We start from the raw sequence: 18,357 nt of genomic DNA, 5'->3' as shown, positions 1-18,357 counted from the left end.
ACGCTGTTTAAATACACACATATCTCTCTGCGTTCTCTCACTTAAGATTCATCGTCACTCACTTTCACTCTCTCATTTCTTTCGCTGTTGCGTTCTCCAATTGTAACCGCTTCATCAATGTCTACTACGCCATTACACAATGTGATCACTAACACTCTCATTTTCTCTGTTTTCTTCTCCTTTGCACTTTTTTTGTTCTTACAATTTATTTACGCGTTTCAATTCAATGTAATTCACTGATATCGTTTGATTTTTAAGCTTCAGAATAGACCTAAATTGTTATTACTTTTATTTTTTTCATTTTTTGTTCGGTAATTTGCTCAGTTACTTGCTAGGGTTTTTGATCGCTGGATAGATCGATTATACTTGATTCTGGCTTTTGATGTTGTTGTTTTGTGCAGCAGCAGCAGGAGGACGAAGAAATGATGGTTCCAAACTCCGATATCGCTGAAGGTCCTCAGCCAATGGAAGGTATGCGACAAACGTATTTCATTATAGTCTTTGATGAATGTTCATTTATGTTATTGACGATGATGATCATGAGCTCAGTGGATCAATGTGTATGTAGAATTATCGAGTTGAATTAAGTTTCTTAAATTCATGTTATTTTTTACTTTATGGATGTTTCATCCAGGAAGTGTAGTGTAAACTGAGGGCAGGATTTCAATGATTCTATTATAATTTGATTATTTTGCAAAAATGCAAAAGAGTAAGGAATCAATGGTATAATTTATCTAGCTAGCTCTCTTAGCTCTCACCGTACTGTGATTTTGTTTGTGTGTGTGTAAGCAAAGGTCATGTTTGTGTAGTACTTCTGGTGTTGGGGTTTAGGGCAAATCTTGCATGTTGTGAGGAAGGGGGCTTGGAAGGAGTCTTGCATGTTGTCTGGAAGGGTGAGAGATGTTTGGTTGTTGGGTTTGGAGTGAATCTCTACATAAGTCATGGTGTTACTTTATTAGAGAATAAGAACTGAGAGATATAATTTCGAGTTAGGTTAGTTAGTTACTAGTGACAACTGTCATTAGGAACTGCCTCTCCCAGCTATAGTGACAATTGCCACTGTTTACCATTATCTACTTGTGAAGGCAACCTACTCAACAAGTTACATTCTATTGTTAGTCACTTTGCTATCTTCTATTGTAAGTCACTTTGCTGCCTTCTATTGTAAGTCATTTTGCTTTATTCCAGAACCTCTATATATAGTGAGGTTCCTTCTTTGTAGGATTGATGCAAATTCATTCTTCTCTTTGAAATAAAATCAGTTCCATCTGTTCTCTCTACTCTCCCTTTTCTATCTAGTTCAATTTACATTTCTTACAAGATATCAGTCGCCCCCATGGCCAATGCCAATGATCCTGCTCCACCTGCTTCTCCTTCTCCACCACATGCTCATTCTACTTCCGCTTCTCTTCAAGCTATTTTCCCTACCTTGTCTCTTCCACTTCCAACCACATAGCTAACTGACAAAAATTATGTCACATGGAGTTAGTTTTTGCTTGCCGTGTTGAGAGCTAATAGAACCATGAGAATTGTTCAAAATCCATAAATTCCTCCTATGTTTCTCACTAAGGTTGATAGGCTGCACAATCGTGTAAACCCTAACTGTTATAGCTGGTAAGAACAAGATCAAACCATCTTTTCTTGGTTATCAAATTCAATTTCTAAGTCTCTACAAACTAGGGTTATTGGTTGCTTGCATTATTGGAAGTTATGGCAAGAACTCCATCCATTTTGTAATGCTCACACTAAAGCTAGGATTCGCCAATTGAGAGCTCAACTTTGCACAATTTCTTCATGATATAGTCCTATTTCTGACTATTTTTCCAAAATTAAGTTCATAAAGGATTCCTTCATCTCAATTGGTACACATATCTCTATTGCAGAGCATGTTAACTACATTTTAGATGGTTTAAATGAAGAATTCCAATCAGTTATCACTACTGTTGAGAGCCAAATTGATCCTCCTCCCATTAATGATTCAAAACAATTTCTCCTTACCTTTGAGTCAGATCTTATTAAAAATCGTTACAAGACAGTTTTTGACGCCTAGTATGCTAATATGGCATCTATTCCTCCACCTAATCAATCTCCTATTTCAATGTCTAATTCTATGCATATTTCTTCCAAATTCCCACTGGCTGACTAACACTCTCGTGCTCAATTTGATTATGTGCCACACTATGTGTATAGTGGTACACGTGGTGGCCGTACAGGAAGACGAGGAGGCCATTTTCCACGTGGAGGGAGGTTATAGAGTCGTCCAGGTGGCACCATATGATCTTAGAACTAGTAATCAAGGTTCTACTCAGCTTATCCCCATGGCTCTGCACATGATGCTTCACCATATCCCCATGCTCATCTTTATGGTTCTAGGTCTAGAATAAACAAGTGTGATTTTCACTATAATCCTCCTACTTCCAGGCCGTCCTTTCAGTACAATAGTTACTCACATTCCTATGGTTCAACTCACTATCCAAACTCTTATCTTGCCTCTCATCCCTACACCTCTAGACCTAATGACACTCAAATTTCTAATGCTCATCCTTGTGCCATGAATGTCAGTATTGAAAATCTTGCTACTAAACACTCAACATGGTTCCAGACTCTGGTGCAACTAATCATATCACCTCAGATTCATCATCGGTGCAAGAACCCCTTGAACAGTCTTGACCTGATCATATTTACGTGGGTAAATGGGGCTAGAGCTTCTATTGTTTGTAGAGGAAATACTTATTTTACCTCACCAATAAATTCTAATGTTACTCTTTCTCTTCAGAATTTACTTCTGGTTCCCACAATTACCAAAAAACCTAATTAATGTCTCTCAGTTCTAAGGATAATTCTTGTTACTTTGAATCTTGCATCCTAATGAATGTTTTGTAAAATCCCAGGGTTCTAATCAAGTACTTCTAAAGGGATCTCTCACCTCAGAGGGTCTCTATATTTTTCATGATTTTTTCCAAAGGGTTCTTTCTGTTCATCCACCTGTGGTTGTAGTTTCATTCCTAATGCCGTAGCTAGTATCACTACTATTCCCAGTTCTAGCATTTATTCACCTTACTTTCTATGGCATTGTAGACTAGGCTATGCCCATGAAGCAATTGTAAGCAATATTCTTCATCATTTTAACATTTCTCACTAACAAAATTGATTTAGACTTTTGTACTGCTTGTTATGTTAAAGCTTAGAGAATTCATTCCCATGCTTCTAATAGTGTGTATGCTATTGTCTTTGATTTGTTATATATAGATCTCTGGGGACCTATCCCTATATATTTTGATCTGGTTTTAGATACTATTTTTCTATTGTTGATGCACACACTAAACATACTTAGATCTATCTACTTAAACAAAAATTAGAAGCATCACATTGTTTAAACATTTTATTAAGCTGGTTGATACACAATTTAGTAAAGTTGTTAAGGATGTCCATAGTGATTAGGGTGGTGAGTATAGACCCTTTACTGATTTCCTATCCTCACTTGGGATTTCTCATATGCCATCTTATCCTCATACCCATCATCAACATGGTACAATTGAGAGAAAACATAGGCACATTGTTGAAACATGGCTTGCATTACTAGTTCATGCTTGTTTGCCACTGGCCTTTTGGGAATATGCATTCACAATTGCAGTGTTCCTAATTAATTGACTACCCTCTGCTACACTTCATAATAACTCACCTAATTTTTGCTGTTTGGTCTACTTCCTCACTATACCACTCTCATGGTCTTTGGTTGTGCTTGCTTTCCTTTACTAAGACCTTACAACAGTCATAAGTTTGAATATGGGTTAGTTGAGTGTACTTTCTTAGGGTATTCCACTACTCATAAGGGTTACAAGTCCTTGTCTAAAGATGACATGTTATACATTTCAAAGGATGTCACTTTTAATGAGTATGTCTTCCCTTATGCATCTTAGCATCCTCTATTCAATCTCATCCTAAACCATCTTCTACTCCTATTTTTAATCAACAATCTCCTCCTCTAGTTCATGACCCGCCTTCTCAATCTAGTAGTCAATCTCAAATTCTCAATGTAATCCTTCACCTTCTACCAGTACAAACACTACACCTTATTCTTCTTCCTTGGTGGTGATCCTACTCCTCTCATGTCTACTTCCTTACTTATTAATTTTTATTGTGATCATCACTCCCTGTTCTATTATCAACACTTCCACTTGTTCTAGTGGTACTAACTCATCTAGCCCACCTACATGTATTCCCATCCTAGTTTCATCTAATACATTTTATCCTAATCACTCATCTCATCCCATGACAACAAGGTCCAATTCAGGTATTGACATGTTCATCATACCAAGAGTTTCCAGATTGCTTGTAGCCCATGTTGAACCTTCTCCTACTAAAAAGGCTCTTAACAATCCTGTTTGGAAACAAGCCATGCAGGAGGAGTATGATACACTCCTCAAACTTGACACCTGGTCTTTAGTTCCTCTTCCTTCAAATAAGAAGGCTATGGGTTGCGAATGGGTCTTTCGAGTTAAAGAGAATTCCGATGGCTCTATCAATAAATATAAAGCTAGGTTGGTGGTCAATGACTTTCATCAACAACAAGGAGTAGACTACATTGAAACATTTTTTCCAGTTGTTAAACTCATCATCATTAGGGTTCTTCTTACTCTGGCTATCACTCATAATGGGACAACTCAACAACTAGATGTGAATAATGCCTTTCTTAATTATATTCTACAAGAAAAAGTCTACATGGTGCAACCAAGGTAGTCAAAATCGAGATTCTACTTAGGTTCGGGACGGGGGTCAAAGATCGTAAATGTAGGATCATAACACGACTCGTAAGATCCTACTTACCAATAGAGATGTATGCAAATAAATTCATATATATATAAAGTAGTAGTCATAAATCCAAACGTTGTTTGCTAGAAACATAATTCCAAACCCAATCTCAAAGCATACATTTGATAAAAACATAATTCCATATCCATTATAAAAACATAAGTCTAAATATAACTAAATCTAATTTAACAAATCAGTCCACAAAAAATAGTCATTGTACAGAAAAAAAATAATAGTCAGTACAAAAATAGACACTGTACAAAAAAATAACATAAAACAAATATATAAATAGTATATATAAATAAAAAACAGTGTGTATATAACATATATATATATATATATAAGATATATATATATATATATAACATATATATAAATAATTATATTACCTAAACTAACATATACTGATATATACATAAACATCACTTTAATAAACGTCACTTTAATACACTGTTACCAGAAGAAGAGGTAAAATAAAATAGAAGAGAGAGAAAACGAAAAGGAGAAGAAGAGAAAGAAAGGAAGAGAAGAGAAAGAAGAGAAGAGAAAGAAGAGAAGAGAAGAGAAAGAAGAGAAGAGAAAAAAGAAAAGAGAAAGAAGAAAAGAGAAAAGAAGATGTTACCTACTTACCTTCACTACGTAAACGTTTTACAGTAAAACGAAGAAGAAGGAGAACTTCGGTAAGTTTGATTTTAATATTTTTAAGTTTACTTCCCCACTTCAACCCTTCAAAGTATGAAATGAGCCAAAATTAGGATTTTTTTACAAACCGGGTCAAGAAACGGGTTGAGGCTCAAAACTTTGAACCTCCGTACCTAGGAACGATGGAAGCGCCGATTCTACCGACTCCACGATCCTACTCGACGATTTCATGATTTCACCTCCGCTCAAACACGTTTTTGGGATCGAGCATGGTTGCGCCGTCGGAACACGTAAAAACGTCCGATCTCACGTGCCGGCATGCGATTTTAACTACCATGGGTGCAACCAATTGGTTTTCACAATGGTGACAAATACATAGTGTGCAAACTGCACAAGGCTTTATATGGGTTAAAACAAGGCCCAAACAATGGTTTGAAAGGCTCAATGGCACTCTCATACAATTAGGGTTTCAGAATCGCAAGTGTGATAATTTTCTTTTTGTCCTCCTTGGTGCTACTCATAAGTTATTTCTTCTAGTCTATGTTGATGATATTATCATCATTGGTTCTTTTGCTTCTAAGGTTCATCATCTAATTGATAGAATCTGCGCAAAAAGGCTAATATGGATTATGAAAAACCTAGCTTAACTCCTATGGCTAGTAGTTGCAAATTAACCAAGGATGGTTCTAGTTTCTTTGATAATCCTTCCTTATATAGGTATGTAGTAAGTGCTCTCCAGTATGCTACATTAACTAGACTTGACTTAGCCTACAATGTGAACGAAATTTGCAGTTTATAAGTAACCCCTTCGAAGTTGGAACAACATTGGGTTGCAGTTAAGAGGATTCTTAGGTACCTACAAGGAATTGTTACTTTTGGCATTAAGCTCAAATCAACAATATCACCCCTTCCCTCTTCTCTAACTTCATTATATAATGGTGATTGGGTCACTGATCTTGATGGCATGAAGTCAATTTTAGGTGCATGCTTGTTTGTTGGACCAAACATTGTTACTTGATGGTCCAAGGAACAACAAACAATCTCGTGGTCTAGCATAGAGGTTCAGCATAAGTGTAATGCATTGGCTTCTCAAGAGATAATTTGGGTTGAGCCCTTGCTGTCAGAACACAAAATTCCTCATCAAGCTCCTCTCATTTTGTGTGATAATCCTAGTATTGTTGCTATGGCTCATAAACCTGTCCTCCACAACTGGACAACGCACATTGAGTTAGATCTTTTCTTTGCCAGGGATAGAATCCAAGCAAAGGGTTTACAAGTGAAGTACATTTCAACTGAATTTCAGACAACAAATGCACTCACAAAGCCTCTACCTACCTCTAGATTCTTATATCTTAGAAGACAACTCAAAGTAGTTGATTTAGCATCACTAAACAACCACTCTCAGTTTCAAAGGGGTATATCAGACAATAAGAACTAAGAGACATAATTTAGAGTTAGGTTAGTTAGTTACTAGTGACATCTGTCACTAGTAACTGCCTCTGAAGTTATAGTGACAACTATCATTGTTTCGCATTAACTAGTAGTGAAGGTAACCTGCTCAACAAATTACCTTCTATTGCTAGTCACTTTGCTGCCTTCTATTGTAAGTCACTTTGCTTTATTCCAGAACCTCTATATAGTGAGGTATTCTTTGTAATATTGATGATAATTCATTCTTCTCTTTGAAATAAAATCAGTTCCATCTTTTGTCTCTACTCTCTCTTTTCTGTCTAGTTCAATTTACATTTCTTACATACTTATGATTTTGCTTGATTGGGGAAGCAGGCAATTTAGAATTTGAAGAGTTTTCCTCTATATTACGTGTTCATTGTAGATACTGTTCATTGTAGATACGCTTAATTTGAGTTCCTAGATACTTTTCCGCGCATTGTGTTTTAGCTCTCACTGTACATAATTTTGCATGTATGTGTGTGTCTGCAAGCAATGGTCATGTTCTTGTCATATTTTTGGTGTTGATGTTCTGGGCTAATCTTGAATGTTGTCAGGAAGCACGCGAGTTTTTTTTGGTTACAGGGCTTGGAGTTTAGCACTACATAAGTGACACACTCATGATTTTGTTTGATTGGGAAATGAGTAATTTAGAGTTCAAAGAGTCTTTTCTCTTCATCACATGTTTATTGTGGAGGTGGGTAATTTCAGTTTCAAGATTCATTCTGCCATGTTGTGGGTGGACCTGTTTGATTGGAGACGTGAGTAAAAGAGTTTCAAGATTCTGTCCTCTTTGTTTGTTGGCCTGTTTGATTGGTGGAAGTGGTCAGTTAGAGTTTCAAAATTTGGCCTCCACATTGCGTGTGGACCTTTTTGATTGGGGAAGTGGGCAATTAGAGTTTCAAGATCATGCCCTCCATGTTGCATTTGGACCTGCAGATTGTCAGGGGTTTACTAAATAGAAAATTATGTGAACTTTTTAATTTATTCAATGATTGGCATGAGCGAGTAACGGTTTCACTTATTTTTGTTGTACTTACTTTATCCTTTTCCGTTTTGATAGTAGCTCATGCAGAAGACATTGGTACAATTGATGCACCGACAGTGGATGATTCACCATCCGGGAGGTTTACATGGACTATTGAGAATTTTTCAAGGCTTACAAGGAAAGTATATTCTGATGATTTCTGTGTTGGGGGCTATAAATGGTATGTGGATTTATGCTCATTTACTTCAATTGCTAATGCTTGTTACTTACATGTATATGGATGCCAAATTTTGTGCATTTTGAATGGTGATCGTGATTGAATTATTTGTGATGAGCAGGCGGATACTTATCTTTCCAAAGGGGAACAATGTTGATCATTTGTCGATGTATCTAGATGTTGCAGATTCTACGACATTGCCTTATGGATGGAGTAGATATGCCCAATTCAGCTTGACTGTTGTTAATCAAATTCAGAGTAAATACTCAGTCAGAAAAGGTAATTTCTTTTTGACAGGTGTTCACAACGAAAGATATTCTTTTTATCATATGGAATAAGTAACGAAGGAATTTAATTTGTCTCCTTAGATTGGTTGTCTATTTCAGAATCAGAATGTCGTAGCAATTTTCTTTTGGACATTGTGGTATACTAAATTTTAATGAAGATGCACATCCTAATTAAATCCCCATTTCATTTCCACCGGCAATTTGGACTCTTGATTTTAACATCACATGTTTTAGTAAACCTTCTTTTTACCTTCATATTCATCTTTCTAGGGGAGGAAATTCCTTCTAAGGTGCCAAGTCTTCTGTTTGGGAAGTGATACTTTGGTTTATTACCATTTTGTTGATGATTCACTTGCTTCACATTGCTCTTTCTCTAGATGTGTGTTCTGTTCTATCACAGTTCAAAGATTGTTGCAAACAGGCTAGGTACTTTATTTAGGAATAATCTGTTTGAAATTTTTTGGTGAACACTTGGGTATTTTCTCTAGTCAAGGAAAAGCTTCTTTTGATAGAAATTGAAGTTCTTGGCAAATTTTTGTGGCTGTGTACAGTTTATCATTTTCCCTAGTATTTGATCGGAGCAGAATTATTGCATTTTAAGTCTCTTTGCCCTTATGTTTGGAAAATTATTAGAAAGGAGTCAAAGGGCTTGATTGATGCTATGAAGCACATTAACATTGGACGAAAATGGATCCATGTCAATGTCAACCTATATGAGTGTAATAGGACATTTCAATTTTTCCATGCCAACGTATCAATCTCCGGTCACTTAAAAACAACTCCATTAGCCACTTAAAAATATGATTAACTACTCAAATGAATAATGAGTATATTTTTTATGAATATAAGTATTACACTAAAATAGTTCTTCGACCCTTGGGCTTATGTCCTGTCCCTGGCACTGTACTTTCTCCAATGAAGTTTATCTGCTGATGACTTATTTTATATTTTATTCCTTTTTGTTATATCTTGTTCTCTTCCGTGGTGTATTTATTTTCTTATATTTTTATTGGAAAAAAGGTATATTTGATTGCCTTTGCATATTTCAGAAACACAGCATCAGTTCATTGCTCGTGAGAGTGATTGGGGCTTTACTAATTTTATGCCTGTTGCTGACTTGAGTGATTCTACTAGAGGTTATGTTGTGAATGATACATGTATAGTTGAGGCTGATATTGCTGTACGTACGGCTAATGATTACTGGTCAAATGACTCAAAAAAGGAAACTGGTTATGTTGGACTGAAAAACCAAGGAGCTACTTGTTACATGAATTCTCTCCTTCAGACATTGTACCACATTCCTTATTTTAGAAAGGTTAGCTTGTATACTGTTATAAACTCTTACTTTTGGTAGAAGGAAGCACCTCACCTGCACCATTGTTTGCTACAGGCTGTGTACCATATGCCTACAACCGAGAATGATATGCCATCGGGGAGCATTCCTCTTGCATTACAGAGTTTATTCTACAAGCTGCAGTACAGTGACAGTACTGTAGCAACAAAAGAGTTGACCAAGTCTTTTGGATGGGATTCATATGATTCATTCACGCAGCATGATGTCCAAGAGCTTAATAGGGTTCTTAGTGAAAAGCTGGAGGACAAAATGAAGGTATGATGTTTTAATGGTAAATGCTTGAGGATATGTTGTTTCAACAGTCGCTTTTACTTGATCTATGCCTATATTTGTATGTATGCCTTGGAGATTTATTGTACTGAGGCTTTCATTTGGCTCAGGGAACTGTTGTGGAAGGCACCATACAACATTTGTTTGAAGGCCACCATATGAACTATATTGAATGCATCAATGTAGACTATAAATCGACAAGAAGAGAATCATTTTATGGTATTCAATTTAGCTTAGTGTTGTTTACTTTACTACATCATTCCATGTACACTTGGACCTTATACAATTTTGGACGTTTTACTATAGATCTTCAACTTGATGTCAAAGGATGTCGGGATGTGTATGATTCGTTCGACAAGTATGTAGAAGTGGAACGGCTTGAGGATGATAACAAATATCATGCGGAACATTATGGTTTACAGGTAATATCTGAAAATAAAGGTTTTCGGCGCTGATTGTCAATCTGAATTTTTTGCCTTGTGTTAGTTTACTGGTTGATACCCTTTGTGTTTTGGGTTTGGGTTTGGGTTTTGCTTGAATGATTATAGTTGGATTGGTTTTTTCAGTTTACCTTTTGTTATTACTCTGAGGGTGAGCTTTTGTCGCAATGGTACAACCATATGAACTGGCGTGGGTGTGTGGATATGGGTATGCCTGCAGCCTACCTATGTGTACCTGTACTTGTACAAGTGCAGATACACAGTTCTATTAAATTTCTAAAGCTAAGGTACAGGAACGAGGTTATAAGTAATGCATAATAGAGTGTAAACAACTAAGTTATTGAATACCAAAATTTTAACATTCTAACTTAATTTTTCAAGAAAATTCCATAAAGTAGGTTGAGCGATATCACACAAGCCTTCATATTTAAATGGGTGGACAGGTGGAATAGGGATAGTGTGTTTCATTTAGTTGTAAATCAAACAAAATTAGTACCAAATTCTTGTGTTTGCATGAACTGACTTGCACTCTAGAACATAGTGGTCAACCTTATATATCAGTGTGGATTAGTTGACTTAAACAATGCTTTAGTGTTGTAGTGTAGCAGATTGTAGAGCACCCACTATACCAAAAATGGAAAAGTTAATACAAGTAATCTATATTATACACATGAAAATGTGGTGTGATGGTTCATCCATAGCAACTATAAAGGATGTTCTGCCATGTTACACCAACTACTCTGCTTGAGTAGCGCTGGCTCACTGTAGTTTGCTACAAAGCCAACTCAATAGTAATTTTTTGTAGAAATAAATGTTCCCAATGAATACATATATTCGCTATGCACTTAGTGCAGATTCATGCACTCTATTGGGGTTCTATTTGTGTAAACAGCCTCATATCTAAATAGGGGAGAGAGAAAGAAATCTAACTTCTGAAATTTTATTAAATGAATTCTCAAAGTTACAATGAGAACACCAAGCCCTATTTATAAGAGAAGGATACTAACAAGCTAACGAAGTCAGTTAGCTGAATTAGTTACACAACAATAACTAATCAACCACTTTAACAAACTAGAACACTTTAACAAACTAACCACCAGTATTCTCTAATAAAGGCCAGGCTGTAATCTGACCCTCCCTAGATGGCATAATGATGTGACCGCAACCCTCTTGTACCTTTTCTTTTTTATTCTCTTGTTTTTTTACTGTTTTACTTATGTTGTTTTTTGGGTTTTTAATACTACTCTGTCTGGAGGCTCGGAAGGGTGTCTAACTATTTTACTAATGTTGTTTTTAGTTTTGAGCACACCGTCATTGCAGTTACTAATTACTTTTTCAGGAGGCTAGGAAGGGCGTGTTGTTCCTTGATTTTCCACCTGTCCTTCAGCTTCAATTAAAACGATTTGAATATGATTTCATGAGAGACACTATGGTAAAGGTCAGTATTAATTTAAGATTATTATAAATTCCTTCCCAATTTTTGTTTTACTTGTATGTTTCAACATAATTTTTTACCTTTCTTATGTGCTATCCCTCTGTCTTAGCCTTTTGACGAACGATGCAATTTTGCATATAATTAAGCACATTATGCAATGAGTTCTTTTTTGAATTTGATAGATAATGGTATTAGTACTCAATACTGATTACTAAACCAACACAACAAGGCAGCCTCTTTTTACAAGGGACATAGTGGGAAAACACTAGAAAGAGAGACAAGAAGTATAAAAATGCTAGAAATAAAGATAACAATCAGATATGCAGCACCACATCATGGGTTGCTTTACATTTCACCTCTCTACCTCTTTCGCTTGACCAACTACCTAATCCTTTTAGGCTTTTAAATTCCAACTAAGAATCTTCATTAAGGGTGTTACTCTCCTGCTTGCCGCCCTTGCCCATATAATTTGATGTTGATACCAAACCTTTCACCTCTCACAGCAACTTCTTTTCCGAAAGTTAGTATTGTGATTCAACTGAAGAAGACACTCCTTTATAGATGCTGACCTTAACCCTTAACTCTAATCCAAAGGGTGGGAGCTCAATTGTCCTTAACACACTATAAACCACATGAGGCTTTTCAATTTACCATAACATTCTGTCTTTCTGCATCTTTTTTCGAATAAAAATATAGTTGGCATCCAATGCCTGTTGGTTCAAATGGTAGGAGCTTGGTCCCTCTTGAGCAAAATCTCGAGTTGAGTGTTGTGAATGGAACAATAAGGGTGTTGGGATAGCTTTACTCCCTTAAGTGGGTATTTACTTACATTTACTGTATGGCTTAGCTACAAGCAGATACACCTTAGCAACAGTAGTCTCTAATATGGGACCACCTAAAGGGTACTAAAGTGAAGAAACACCCCTATAAGACAGGGGGTATATGCTACTGTTAGCTTGCTCGACTCAGATTAATTGAAGTATAATTGCTAACTGCTTCCAACTGTTAATTTATCTGAATAACTTTGCCCATTTTATATACTAAGAAATTGCACATAATATCAGGGGAATTTCCCAATTACAATAATGTTTTTCTTTCTATTTTCGGAATGTAATTGGATGCAATAAATACAATGACATCAAGGGCTGACATAATGCTGGTAATCTAATAGTACAAAACAGTTAATATAAGTTATGGACCTGTCTGCATGTCTTTTCAACACCAACCTCCATAGGTATGGCCCTCAGGGAATATGATGGGGCTCTTTAATTATACACGGTAAGTACAATCAGTAACACATTAAGGACTGTAATAGTGCTTAGGTAATATGGCAATACATAATAACTACAATTAATAGAAATTATGGACCTGTCTGCATGTATTTTCAACACCAACCTCCATAGGTATATCCCTCAGAGACTATAAGGGTGCTCCTTCCATTACTAAAATTCGGTCACCATATTGTACCTTCTCTGTTGTTCAGCCCCAAAACTCAGAATAATTTTTCTTCTCCTTAATGTAATGTTCCTAATGAAAGAGGGAGCGAACACTTATCTCTAAAGGTAGACAGTAACCAAAGGAGTCTTTTCTGCCCAAAAGCAGATAAAGCTGATACTTAATGAAGGCTCGATTCTTCTCCAATCGCCATCGCTTGTAGATGAAAGAACTTCCCTTAGCACTTGGCTTCAGTTTGAGAGGGTTATGGTGTTCCCCCTTAAATCAGATACCAAAACAACATGGATATTGACTTCAAAATTGCAGAAAAAGTAGACCAGAAACACTATCTAGCGTCTAACGAGTGAGGGAGCTGGAACATACTGGAGAAGAAGACTGAGAGAAAGAAAGATGATTTTGCCTTGAACTTGCCTCCATTGCTACATGTGCTCGCAAATAAACCATGAAGGCATCACATTCGATGGCATCCACTGTTATGCTATGGGGGTTTGGTTGGGCTCTAGGTCCATTGGCGCCTTCGCGTTTAATGTGGTTCCAATGTGAACAACACTGTTCACCTAAAAGCCACTTTAGAAAATCAACCATCTTCTTTGCCTGATTTCAACTTTCAATTACTCAAAATAAGTTTTGTAGTTGTTATATGCATATAATTTTTGTATCTTAGTTCTTATATTTGGCCCTTGGGTACCGTGGATTATAATATTTGTTTATTCTTGTTGTCTTATTCTTTTTTGTTTAAAATCATCTTGTACTTTTGACACCTTTAACTTGATGAATAGATCAATGACCGCTACGAGTTCCCGTTGCAATTAGATCTTGATAGGGACGATGGCAAGTATCTATCTCCTGAAGCAGATAAAAGTGTTCGCAATCTTTATACACTTCACAGGTATTTATAATCTCACTTCATTGATCTTAATAAGATAAAAGCTTGATCAATTTAACCTTCCACTGTATCAGCAATTTCATTTTTTGGGGTTAAATTCCTCTTCTTAAAATGCATGATAGGCTGCATCATTAAATTAGGGTGGAAAAGTTGGAATCAAAACTAATTTTATGTGATTTTGATCATACTGATTGACTTTCTGTATGATTATATTTTTCAGTGTATTGGTTCACAGTGGTGGGATTCACGGTGGACACTACTATGCTTATATAAGGCCAACTCTATCAAATCAGTGGTATGCATCATTTCCAGGACTTCTCGTAATCTTCTAGCATTTATATGCTACTATACTGCTCTTCCTATTTTTTAGCATGCAGTTGTAAGTGTCATGAAAACTGGCATGATTTATGATCAATGACCTATATTGACCTCTAGGAGACTAATGAAGAAAAATCGATATTGAGATCCGTATTAGTGAGCTTGCTGTACTTTTGGTTTTAGAATTGTAGTTTGTGCAAAATCCTCAAGTGCACACGCTGTTAACAAATGATGAGAAGAGTATTGTTCCCACACAAATTGCATTATTGCGAACATACATCAATTCTAATTATTTAGAAGATAACAGTGTATTAATTGTAATAAAATATAAAATAGGAAATAATTGACAAAACTACTAAATCTAGGGAGAGGATGGTTCATCCTCTTAAGCATGGTCATAGGATAATGGACCCAAATGCTCATAAGGTGGAGCCCAAGAATGCTCTTAATCTAAGGCCCAATGGAAGATTTATTTGGAGGGGAAAACATGTAATGAGTGTGATGCTAGTTTTGGAGTGCAAAGAGATCTGATATAAACAATGTAAAGTAAGTCAAAAAGGAGTAGAGTATACAACAGCAGATTAAGGAGTACACACACAATGAGATTTGTCATACAACAGGCTGTACGAAAGTCCAACAATCCTTTATTTGAGTGGGAAATATTACAATGATTTATGACAAAATCAACAACATCCTCATGAGGATGGCCTTATCTACAATGCCACAAAAATTAAGAGGATGGTTGCTTTTACAACTAGAATCTGTACATGTATGAGAATAAGTACATGCATGAACATAACATTATTACAAGCAGCAATGCTCAATGGATTTAAGGAAGAAAAATCACTAGTAGTTAAGTTATTAACATACTTGCGAGGAGATCTACGGTAGAGTCCATCTTCAGTGAGAGAGCCTTGCAACAACACCTTTTTAGAGGTCTGACATTTGACAAAACAATGGGTAGGGTGAAACTAGTAAAATAAGAAGCAAGAATAGTCTCATGTAAATTTACTTACACTGATAAGTTTCTTTGTTATTGTTGGGTTTATTCAAGTGTGAAGTCCCACATTGGATATGTGGGGAGGAGTGAAAGAGTTTATAAGTAGAAAAGGCTCATGGAACTAATGCCTTAAGGTTTTGGTTCAAGACTTGGTGTTTCACTTGTGACTCTCTACTCTTTCCATACCCCAATAACAATGGAATTCCCGGTGATTGGAGGCTCCCCGATCGTAGTCTAGTCCAAAAAGTAGTATTAGAGCCGATAGTTCTGTTGGGACATGGTGGACTTAAGGAGGAGCGGATCGGAAAAGTATGTGGTACCCACACTTAAGAGGGAGATTGTTGGGTTTATTCAAGTGTGAAGTCTCACATTGAATATGCTTGGAGAAGTGGAAGAGTTTATAAGTAGAAAAGGCCTATGGAACTAATGCCTTAAGATTTTGGTTCAAGACATGGTGTCTCACTTGTGGCTCTCCACTCTTCCCATACCCCAATAATAATGTAGCTCTCCGGTGGTTGGAGGCTCCCCGGTTGCAGTTTGGTCCAACAATTATATTAGGTACTAGGTTGTTTAGTTGAAAAGAAATGCTACTATCACAATGGACTTAAAACTAGAATTACTAGTTGAAACAATAGAAAGCCCACACCAGAATCCATAAATATCCCGTCAGACCTGAATTCACTTACTCTGATATGAATCTTAGTTATTGGAATGTTACTGTCAACAATAGACTTAAAACTAGAGTTACCAGTGGAAACAATAGAAAGTCCGATACCATTACCCATAAGAATCTGGTCAGATGCGGATTGCCTAGTCAGCTGATGTAGATTGGCCGGGTCAGCTGTAAGGTAATGAGTGGCGCTTGAGTCATATTTGACAAAGCTTTGTGCTTGGCTGTAATGATTGAGAAGCAGGCCCATTACTTGTAGTGGTCGCCAAGGCTTGACTATTATGAGGATAAGTGGGTTGGTAACCCTGCGGACCAGTGGGCCTAGGCAATGAGTGTAGTAAGGACACAGAGCCCTGGCAGTAGAGATGCCAAAATTGGGCTGGCTCATCCTAAGCCCAAAACCTAGGATGAGTAGGATACACCCCAAAGTAGTTAGGTGCACCACCTCAAGCCCAAAGCCAAAATTAGAACATGAATGAATCATTCTAGTTGATCTATGCGCAAAATCGCCAAATCTCAACAGCATGTGATGATTGTCCAAGGGAGGAGCCCTAAAGATATAGTGCACTCTAAAGCAATGAAGGTTGAGGGTCAGGTAGAAAGATATCCTATTCCATTCCTTATTGGCAGTGGAGCCGCCACATCTTTGCTAGGGGATTAATGACCTCCTTGGGCGTACCAATCACTAACACCTAGAATTTAGGGTTATTCCAGGGGATTATGATCTTATCCCAAGGAAAATGCAATGGTTTAGTGATCATACTTGGTAAGAACAAATTGCAAGTTGATGCTTATTTTCTGGATTCAGGAGGAATCAATTAAGTGGACTGGGTGGAAACATTAGGGGAGTCTAGATCTGATTTGAAAAACAGGACATGCTTTGTGCACCATGGGTGAACTGTGGCACTAAACGGATATCGGGACAATATCAGTATTACAAGGAGTATTGCAAGAGGTAGTGAGGTACAATGAAGGTCCCTTCAAGTTGCCAAGGTTGCTGGCCCATGATTAGCAACAAGGAAAGAACTAGAATTCAAGCAAATAGACGAGTTGTTATTTTAGTTGCCATGAGAACATACAATGGCTGTCCTTTTTGGCAGTGGGTTTCTTTATTTGAATTATGATATAAAACCTTCTTCCACCCTACCACTAGAATGACTCCGTTTGGGACACTATATGGCCATTCCCCTTAATAATTACACATTACCATGCTGTTGAAACTGTGGTAGACTCAGCGGCTAAGGGACTGGTTGGAAGAGAAGGTTCTCAAGCAATTGAAGTTTCACTCATAACGGGAAAGCACACCTTGAAACATAATTTTGATATTGTCAAGTTTGGGCCAATGAAGACTTTTAATCTAAGGCCTAGGACTAATTTGGAGGGAAAAGCACATAATATGCATGTAGGGAGAGAATGATAGTTTTGGACAGAGAAAATGAATCTGAGATGTGATAATAGGTGAAGATTCACATTGGAGGCATATATGAATTATATTTTGGTTTTTCGGCTTTCAACTTTGGACTAGGGTGGTCTTCTCTCTTGTTGGGAGCATTTTACTCTTATTTTTTTGTACTTTACTATATTTTCCATATCATTACAGTCTTTTACTTCTAGAAAGTAATTGATTCCTGTCATGCGGGTACAAATTCGTTTGTCTATTTGTACCACGTATGTACTTTGGTCAAGTAAATCTAGTTTTAGTTTTTTACTTTTTTTGCAATTGCGACTTTGGGTGTGGCACAATACCACTTTTGTGTTGCTTGCCCAAATTTCTCACATATATGGTTAAGTTTCACAGTCCTGAATAGGCTTTCTTTCACTCTTTTCTGATTCAACTTGTAGTCAGTTCTTCTCTCTGGTGGTTCCATCTCCAATGATTGGTGATGCAGTGGCAAAACTCAAGCGACTGGGATACATAACTTCTTTTTTTAGTTTTCCCTTTGCCCTCATCTCTTGGTCGGTGAAATCTTTCATCACAATTGGTTATTATTATCCTGAATTGATCCAGTTCCTGCCAAAAAGACTTCAATTAGTTTCACAATCAGTGTCTGTCTTGTTTCCTTGCGTTGTTGCCACTGTTCTCATGTTGACCTCGTATATCTGAGCAGCTTCGTTAGCCTTCAAATTGATGTGT

General features: G+C 36.8%; 1 protein-coding gene across 5 annotated transcripts in view; it reads left to right on the top strand.

The window, feature by feature from the left end:
* Positions 1 to 18,357, top strand: part of LOC109336077 (ubiquitin carboxyl-terminal hydrolase 13-like) — a 41,103-nt gene continuing 22,746 nt past the window's right edge. For 4 of the 5 annotated variants that reach the window (XM_019572446.1, XM_019572444.1, XM_019572442.1 and 1 more), the window contains exons 1-11: positions 1 to 141; positions 402 to 471; positions 7,967 to 8,111; positions 8,230 to 8,387; positions 9,445 to 9,710; positions 9,786 to 10,004; positions 10,130 to 10,238; positions 10,326 to 10,441; positions 11,799 to 11,897; positions 14,129 to 14,238; positions 14,456 to 14,530. In XM_019572446.1, coding sequence (XP_019427991.1) covers positions 118 to 141; positions 402 to 471; positions 7,967 to 8,111; positions 8,230 to 8,387; positions 9,445 to 9,710; positions 9,786 to 10,004; positions 10,130 to 10,238; positions 10,326 to 10,441; positions 11,799 to 11,897; positions 14,129 to 14,238; positions 14,456 to 14,530 — 1,391 coding nt within the window. In that variant the 5' untranslated portion in view covers positions 1 to 117. The remainder of the gene's footprint in view (positions 142 to 401; positions 472 to 7,966; positions 8,112 to 8,229; positions 8,388 to 9,444; positions 9,711 to 9,785; positions 10,005 to 10,129; positions 10,239 to 10,325; positions 10,442 to 11,798; positions 11,898 to 14,128; positions 14,239 to 14,455; positions 14,531 to 18,357) is intronic. The other variant, XM_019572443.1, reaches the window with a different exon arrangement.

This window comes from Lupinus angustifolius, chromosome LG20 (genome assembly GCF_001865875.1).
Source record: "Lupinus angustifolius cultivar Tanjil chromosome LG20, LupAngTanjil_v1.0, whole genome shotgun sequence".
Taxonomy (NCBI): domain Eukaryota; kingdom Viridiplantae; phylum Streptophyta; class Magnoliopsida; order Fabales; family Fabaceae; genus Lupinus; species Lupinus angustifolius.
The sequence above is the reverse complement of the archived record's forward strand: the minus strand, read 5'-3'. Positions and strand labels throughout refer to the sequence as shown.